The 8956-nt window shown below is 26.7% G+C and overlaps 2 protein-coding genes across 2 annotated transcripts in view; both read right to left on the bottom strand.

The window, feature by feature from the left end:
* Positions 1-715: 715 nt before the first annotated feature.
* Positions 716-3752, bottom strand: LOC102679275 (cysteine dioxygenase type 1). The gene is made up of 5 exons (XM_006609506.2): positions 3278-3752; positions 1327-1468; positions 1142-1247; positions 896-1065; positions 716-786 (listed from the first exon to the last, which is right to left on the bottom strand). The coding sequence occupies exons 1-5, from the start codon at positions 3505-3507 to the stop codon at positions 751-753; spliced, it is 684 nt and encodes a 227-aa protein (XP_006609569.1). The 5' UTR covers positions 3508-3752; the 3' UTR covers positions 716-750.
* Positions 3753-4677: 925 nt separating this feature from the next.
* Positions 4678-8956, bottom strand: part of LOC102670738 (myb-like protein X) — a 7121-nt gene continuing 2842 nt past the window's right edge. The window contains exons 5-11 of the mRNA XM_006609525.1: positions 8473-8937; positions 7888-8160; positions 7648-7851; positions 6910-7062; positions 5963-6609; positions 5421-5752; positions 4678-4931 (exon numbers count right to left, since the gene is read on the bottom strand). Of these exons, the coding sequence (XP_006609588.1) occupies positions 4678-4931; positions 5421-5752; positions 5963-6609; positions 6910-7062; positions 7648-7851; positions 7888-8160; positions 8473-8937 (2328 nt within the window). The remainder of the gene's footprint in view (positions 4932-5420; positions 5753-5962; positions 6610-6909; positions 7063-7647; positions 7852-7887; positions 8161-8472; positions 8938-8956) is intronic.

The raw sequence follows: 8956 nt of genomic DNA, 5'->3' as shown, positions 1-8956 counted from the left end.
AGAAGTTTTAAATATTTATGTTATATAAAATAATATATATTTTTCTGTTTCAGAAAATATTTTGTTTAATTATTATTCTTTTTTTCTTATTCAAATTCGTTTTTTATTTTATCATAAGAATTTTATTTTTAATTAAATTTATGTTTATTTGTTTCAGATATTATACTATAAGGTAATTATATTATTATATCAAATATACTATGTCTTAATATATTCTATCCATGTGGTGCATGTATTTAAGAATAGATTCAGAACAGACTTTAATAAGTCTAAATATTCATTTGTTTTTTAGATTTTATAGATATTAGCTTATACATTATATATTATATATCAATATTAGATTTTCAAAAATATATATTACCGATAATTAAGTATTTTTATGTTTATTATTATTATTATTATTATTAAACAGTATGATTTATATTGATATAATAATATAAAATATATCTCTTTATTTCATAAAATTTCCCATTAAGGTTTTTAAATATTTTTATATGAAAATTGAATATATACATGTCTTTCTATTTCAGGAATTATTTTTTTAATATATAATATTAATATTTCAGATTTAATTATTTTGTATATTATATAATTATATAAATCGAATTGAAATTAAAATATTATCTAAAATTTAAATATCTTTAAGTACTTAATTTCTTTTTTTTATATTATACAATATACGAAGAACTAATATTTTAAAATTAATATAATTTTTAAAAAATTGTTATCATCAATTTTAATTTTGGAATATTAATTGTCCTCAGGACATCTGGCGTCTTGAACCTCCTGCAAGATTAAAAGATTGAATTGCAATTAATTTTGATCATTTTGATAATATTGATAAAAGAATAAAAACAGAAGAAAAAAAAGTAAAAAAGATGGATGATAATTATACCCGATTCCGTTTTTCTCCATATTTCGACCAAAATGTAACTTTACACGAAGTCTTTTGTCCAGTTTGCTTATTGAAGACAGAACATGAAGAAAATGGGGGTGAATATAAATGTAACGAAACAGCAGGATTTACAGTACTCGGATTTTCAACTCGATGAAGTCCTAAGGAATCTATAAAAAGTAGGTCTTTCTTTTATCTAATTATTTTTATTAATATTAAACGATTTTATATTTATAAAAATATTACCATTAATATAACATATTTCATTGAGACCAAGAGTATTTCTTTTCAATTCTTGTAGTTCTTCTGATTCTTTCATTTCATTGTTACTTTTAGGCCATGCATATCGTGTCTATGGGAATAATTAGATTAAAAAAATTGTTCATTAAAAATATATATATAAATAAAAAATAAAATATTTCGTTTAATACCTCACATAGTTCACCTTGAAGAATTTTCATTATACAATGTGCATTTGCATGATCATGTATGGCTGAACCATGACCTTCTCCCCAACATAGAACCATTAGATTAAACCTTCCATTTCCTTCATCGACTAAATTCCTTGTATATCTAAGCACAGTGATTCATTTAGTTGTTTTCTTTAAGAACCTTTTATGTATAATTAAATTGTATTAGCATTAGAATGAATCACATAAAACTAAAAAAAAAATAAAATTCATTAGAAGATAATGAACTAGATTTATCGAGTTGAACATAGATAGATATTTTTTCTAAATCTTTTGGAACGTTTCATCGTTCGTTGCTTTCGATCCGGTGTCGTGTGTCAAAGAACCGATGTTCTGAATCAAGTGTAACGTAAGTTAAAAGAGGGGGGCATACGTGGAAAGTGTGTATAACCAGCCGTTCACCGTACAAACACTATTGATTCATGTGCAATACACATGGACACTAAAGTGTTCCGCATACTTAGGTTTTGGTTGCAACGATTTTAAAACTTTTTGATCATGTCTTTGATCGTAGATCGTATTTGAAATAACACAGGAAAAAAATATTTCCATACAGAGAAATGTAGATAGTATGAAATTATTATTGCATTTATTAAACAACTAATAACGAAATATTAGATATTTATAAAATATTTTGACGAGTATTTTTTTAATCTTTATTCATTCGATTCATTTTTCATTCGTTTGATTAATATATTCTATTATTCTTCTTTTTAAATGTCCTATATACTATGTTGTGCATGAAATACAATTTTCATACTTTCGCCACTTTGTCATGTGGAAATCGACATATTAGCAATTTCGTGTAATGCCATATAGCCATATGTTTTATAACGTTGTTATTATTATTTTTATAATTAACAAAAGAATATTCATTCCAATTTCCAAGTATATTTTATATGAATAAAAAAAAAATTCATTTGTCTTTTCAACTTTTCAAATTTTAATTTCTTGTTTCATTTTTTCAAAAAAAAAAAAAAAATATATAAAAAACTCTAAATCATTTAATTATGCTTTAAATACATGATTGATAGTTGTGACATTCTATTTATTTTAGTATTTATATAATTCATAAACTTTAATTAACAAAGAAAATTGAGTTATTAATTTATAAAATTTAATTAACATAACAATAAAAATTAAGATGCGAATAGATTATTAGGTAATTATTCATCATTGGATTATTACCTGCAATAGAATTGCATAGATCATTATTCTTATTTTTCTGGAACATTTCTAATAGATTCTTATTTATTGTTTTCATATTGATAACTTTCGAATATACATATTATGCTACTCATAGTATTATTGTAATAGCAGTATATAGTGCGAAGTACAAGATTGCTGCACAATCTTTCAATATATGTTTTTTTAGATAAGACCAACGACGTATTCAGTAAATTTCACAGACAGTAAATTTTCAAATTTTTATGACTTCTATCACATGATGGTCTCTCTTCATTTTTCTTAAGGTCATTTACTTTATGTTCGCGTGTCAATTTGCGCAGATAATACAGATACATGGATGCTGAATTCATTACTTAAGATTGATTGTGTTTTGAATGAAACAAAATACGTAAGACACGATTAGGGTTAAAGAAACAGTAACGATAACCTATCGTGAATTTCGTCATATTAATTTTATTTTACGATTGCGATGTAGTTGTGCCATGTTTTGTTTGTATGATGTCCGATAAAATATTTACCAAGAAACTCGATCATTCGCAAATGTAAGACGCGTCGATTGATTAAACACAAGAAAAAAAATCTTAAATTTTTATTTTTTCGTAAATTAAACACTTAAATTCCTCTTATAATCAATATTTTAATTCAATTAATTAATTACACAATGAAATTGCACGATATATATTAAATAATAGTTTGTAAAAAAATTCTAAGCTTATCAGTTTACCTGTATCTATCAAACTTGGCATATTTTTTCCATTCCAAAGGGTTACTTCTGTACAAGGCCATTAGATTTTGAACTTCATCTATGTTCACATGGTCAGTTTTGAAAGCTTCATGCAAAGCATCAATAAGTTCACGAAGAGTTAAAGAAACTCGTTGGCGTGCATTCTTTTCGTTTAATAGTTTGTCACGAGAAATACAAAGTAATCTAGGATCTTCACTGTACACTTGCATTTTTTTTTCTATTGGTCAACTTTATCTTCCTTCTTCACTTATACTCGCGACGAGAATTAATAAAAAAAAATATATATATATATAACAGAAATAATTACACGAAATGAAGAATACAATAATATATATTTGAATTGATTCGCAAAGGAAAAAAATAAGTTGTTTAAAAATGAAAGCAAATGAAGAATACGATTAGCAGTGGAAGAACACGTTGTCGGTCTACGGCTCGCACCGATCTAGTAAAACAGGAGACAGCGTCTTGTACGATACCTAAGATACCCCCTACTCCCACCAACTCTAACAGTTTTAAATATTTCGTATATGGTTGTGAGTTAAATCTCGACTAATTTTCTTTCTTTTTTTTTTTTTTTTTCATTTCGAATAAAGTGGAATACCAGAACAATATAGCAATATGTATATTCTTAATATTTTATTAAAAATATTACATGTTGCACAAAAATTTTCTTATAAGAAAATGTTAAAACTAAAATAAGAAAATACATTTAACATCTATGTTATTTAGCCATATCACAGTATATTTTTACTCATTTTTATAACATAACAAATTATTATATTTAAGCAGTTTTTTTTTCGAGTAAGAAAATTAATGAAATTTGATTAATTTAGTTTTAATTCTTAAATTTTTAATTTTTTATCATTATTTATATTTAATTTATCTTGAAAATTTATATGATAGAAAGTATCGAAGTTATTAGGTTATATTAACATGCATTATAATTTACGAAATTATATTTTGTAAATATATCTTAATTTTTCTTTAATCACAATATTTTGTAATCTATTAAATGCTCTGTCGTAAATGTTATAGTGATAGAGTGTTGTAGGTCATAAGATATAATTTAACAGAATAAGAAAATATATTTTTATCTAAACATTTGTACGTTATTATAAATTTTGATTAATTATAAAAAGAAAAAAAAAGACATTGGAAAATTTCTTTATATTTTACAAATGAGAGCGGGGATTTCATTCGATAATGAATTAAAAAATGTTGTCTTGTAGAAACAGAAGATCAAGAGTGCAACAGAATCATATAAATCGTTATAAAATAAATAAACAATATATTATACTTATGAACTTCGTTCTAAAGATTAACATATGAGATTCATTACACAATAACGTAAAGAACATAAACAATATTTTTAGTTTTGTTTAAAAATCTTGAACAGTGCATTGTACTTCTAAGTCAAGTAACCACACAGGTGTCATATTAGTGCACACAAATTGTCTTTTCGTCATTGTTCTTCGGTTTCGTGGATGTTTTTCCACATGGAACGCTTTCCTTTTCTTTCGTACGACAAGGTGAATCAATGCACCTGCATGGCCTCGACTTGTTGCGCTCTCTGGCCGTAATGCAGCTGTAGCAAAGAATGTAATAAAAAAATCAGCAACTGGAAGTACCAGATCTACGTTCGGGGCAATTAATCGAGGAAATTGTTGAAATTTCGAAATTTTTTCTTCTTTTCCTTCTTTCGTTCATATAATTATTAGATATACTTACTCGCAAGGCGAATTTTTGCAATAATAACATTTCACTTTTAATTTTTTCTGAGTCGATTTGTTCTTCTTGCATCTACAAGGTGATGCTTTGCAAACACGACAAATTACTATTATTTTCTTCTGTTTATCACTTCTCGTGTGATTCGATTCGCATTTGCAAATTGTAGGTAATTTATTTTTCGATTTATCAATACATACTGCGATGATTTTTCGCCGCGTTTTAGGACTGTGAAAAAAAAAAAAAAGATAAAGGAATCTCAGTATTACGTGATATAATATAATTTTTACTTTAATTAAATTCTGATCAAAGATATTATACCTGATGCAATATTTTATCTTTCTATCCTCTCTTATCTCGTTTTTCTCTATGTTACAACAGCAAGGAATTTTTTTACATCGTGTACAACATGTAGACGCGCTTATTTTTTGTTGTAATTCATCCATCACGTCGGAAAATACGCTCAATCTTTGATAAGGTAGATCAGAATTATGCGATTTAAGTTTTTCACAATAACGGCATTCATTCATAGAATCGGTTTCATGTTCGATTAAATTTCTGGAAAAGTAACGCCGTACTTCTTCTCTGGGCTTCCATGCCGTAACGTACATGGTACGATCGTTGTCAGATTCATTCATGATCGATCTTCCATCGTGTATTATTTCCTGATTCTTACACGTACACAAATCTATGGGCAATTGACAGTACGAACACTTTCGTACGGGCGCTCTACACGTGCATTTTTCACGAGGATTATCGCAATAAAGACAAAACATAGATTTCATATATCCAGAATTGTTTTTAATTGATTTATTATAATTCCATTTATTTTGAGATTTAATATAATCTGCATAAGAATCTGTCTGTCTGTAACTATTCAATTAATAATTAAACTTAATCATCAATAATATATATTATAGTAAAAGATAAAAAATTTACCTGAATTCTGAATTTCGTGATCTACAAGAACCGTTGCAAAGGATTTTTCTTCTACAATTACAATCATCCCAATTTCTATCGTAATATGAATTTGGACGAGCACTTTCTTGAGAATTGGTATGATAACATTGCTTTTCCATTTTTAAACAACTTTTAAGATAATTTGTAGGTTCGGTATCATATTTTTGTACAGGTGCATTATAACAACAACTACATCTACTTTTTTCGGTAGTAACATATTCGTGAGTATTTGAATACTTTTCATAATTCGAATCTGTACATATCGTATGAGATTCTATTCCGGAAGATTTTGTACATACCGTGGTAGTTTCTTTTTCGGAACATACATCGAGATGTATTTTTTTAACTGGTTTTTCTTCTTCTTTTATTTCAGTTACTTTAGGTTTAGTTTCTTTTTTTTCTTGAATGGCAGGTTTTTCAGGTTTTTTTATTATCTCTTTTTGAGCTTTGTCTCGAGCAATGTCTTGAGATTCTCGAGGTTTTTCAGGTTTTTTTAATATTTCTTTTTGAGCTTTATTGATATCTTTAGATTTTCGAGGTTCAAGTATCTTTTCAGGCTTTTCATTATTTTTATGTATTGTTATTTTATCTTGATTTGACGAAACAGGTATATCTTTATTTAGTAACTTCAATTGATTTTGCTTTTGTTTATTAAAAATTTGTTTCTCTTTATTAGAAATTTGTTTTTCTTTATCAAAAATTTCTTTTTCTTTATCAAAAATTTGTTTTTCTTTATCAGAAATTTGTTTTTCTTTATCAAAAATTTGTTTTTCTTTATCAGAAATTTGTTTTTCTTTGTCAGAAATTTTATTTTTTGCATTATTTTTTATTTCTTCTTTTATCAGCAGAGGAGAATTGGGATTATTTTTATTGTTTATTTTCTTTATCTCATTTATGGTTTGGTAAGGCAGTCTCATTAGATTCACAGGATTCGGTTGAAATTTCTGATTTCTTTCTATTCTTATTGCCGTATGTGGATTCATTTTAGTGGGAGTAAATTTTACTAATTGTTTTTCTGCATTTTTTATTTCAATTTTAGTATTTGCTTGAGTTTTATCATTTCCTTTCTTTGGAGTTTCCTCAGTTTTACCTATTTTTTTAAAACCTTTGATAAAGAAATCTTTCAATCTTTCTTGGAAAGTTTTCTCTCTTTGTTTTATTTCTAACATTTCTGCCTCCAATTTTTCTTTCTCTTCTTCTGGAATAGGTATTTTCTCTTCTTCTGGAATAGGTATTTTCTCTTCTTCTGGAGTAGGTATTTTTTCTTCTTCTGGAACAGGTATTTTCTCCTCTTCTGGAGGAGGTATTCTCTTTTCTTCTGGAGGAGGTATTTTCTCTTCTTCTGGAGGAGGTATTTTTTTTTCAGGAGGAGGTATTTTTTTTTCTTCTGGAGGAGGTGGTATCTTTTCTTCTGGAAAAAGTATTTTTCTTTCTTCAATAGTTAGTCGTCTTGGTTTTTCTTTGTATTTTTTTAAAATATCCGGCGGCGATATTGGAGCTCTCGGAATATATGGTGGAATATATGGTGAAATGGGTGTAAAAGGTGATATCATAGGTGGTACAGTTTTTGTTTGTTGCAAGAGTTGTTTAAGTGCAAATGCTTCAGGTCTCACTATTTTTGATGGTAAAATTGATATTTCATTTATTGGTGGAATTCTTTTTTCCTCTTCTATTTTTTCTTCTTCTTCCTTTTCTATTTCTTTTTCTTTTTCTTTTTCTATTTCTATTTCTTTTTCTTTTTCTTTTTCTTCTTCCTTTTCTATTTCTTTTTCTTCTTCTACTTCTTCTTCTTTTTCTACTTCTTTTTTTTTCTCCTTTTCTATTTCTTTTTCCTTTTCAATTCTTTCTTTTTCTTTTTTTACTTTTTCCTTTTCCTTTTCAATTTTTTCTTTTTCTCTTTTTACTCTTTCTTTTTCCTTTTCTATTTCTTCTTTTTCCTTTTCTACTTCTTTTTCCTCTTCCTTTTCTATTTTTTCCTTTTCTATTTTTTCTTTTTCCTTTTCTACCTTTTTCTTTTCATTTTCTACTTTTTCTTTTTCCTTTTCTATTTTTTCTTTTTCCTTTTTTATTTTTTCTTTTTCCTTTTCTATTTTTTCTTTTTCCTTTTCTACCTTTTTTTTTTCATTTTCTACTTTTTCTTTTTCTTTTTCTACCTTTATTTTTTCCTTCTCTACTTTTTCCTTCTCTACTTTTTCTTTTTCTATTTTTTCTTTTTCTATTTTTTCTTTTTCTTCTTCATCTTCCACTTCTTTTTCTTCTTCTTCCTTTTCTTCTTCCTCCTCTACCTTTTCTTCTTCTTCTTCTTTTTCTTCCTCTTCCTTTTCTTCTTCTTCCTTTTCTTCTTCTTCCTCTTCCTTTTCTTCTTCTTTTTCTTCTTCTTTTTCCTCCTCCTCTTCTTCCTCCTCCTCTTCCTCCTCCTCCACCTCTTCCTTTTTTATTTTTATTTCTTCTTCAGGATATTCTTTCTTTAATTTGCTTGGACATGGTACGCATTCTATAAATTTGTCGACAAGATATTTTGGACATGGTACAGATTTTACGTATTTTTCTTCAGGATATTCTGAACATGGTATAGATTTTATAAATTTGTCGACAAAATATTCTGGACATGGTACAGATTTTATGAATTTGTTTTCAGAATATTCTGGACATGGTACACATTCAACAGATTTGTCACTAGAATATTCTGGACATGATACAGATTTTATAAATTTATTTTCTGAATATTCGGGACATGGTACAGACTTTATAAATTTATTTTCAGAATATTCTGGACATGGTATAGATTTTATAAATTTATTTTCAGAATGTTCTGAACATGGTACAGATTTTATAAATTTATTTTCAGAATGTTCTGAACATGGTACAGACTTTATAAATTTATTTTCAGAATGTTCTGAACATGGTACAGACTTTATGAATTTATTTTCTGAATATTCTGGACCTGGTACAGACTTTATAAATTTATTTTCA

This window comes from Apis dorsata, unplaced genomic scaffold, assembly GCF_000469605.1.
Source record: "Apis dorsata unplaced genomic scaffold, Apis dorsata 1.3 scaffold_57, whole genome shotgun sequence".
Taxonomy (NCBI): domain Eukaryota; kingdom Metazoa; phylum Arthropoda; class Insecta; order Hymenoptera; family Apidae; genus Apis; species Apis dorsata.
This window is presented reverse-complemented; position numbering and strand designations above follow the sequence as displayed.

Bases quoted from the DNA above. Each gene is read 5' to 3' on its own strand.
- LOC102679275 (XM_006609506.2), bottom strand. From the start codon at position 3,507: ATGCAAGTGTACAGTGAAGATCCTAGATTACTTTGTATTTCTCGTGAC. The intron at 1,469-3,277 runs GTAAACTGATAA...CACTGTGCTTAG, and splicing joins GCCAAGTTTGATAGATACAG to ATATACAAGGAATTTAGTCG. The intron at 1,066-1,141 runs GTAATATTTTTA...TACTTTTTATAG, and splicing joins TGAAATATGTTATATTAATG to ATTCCTTAGGACTTCATCGA.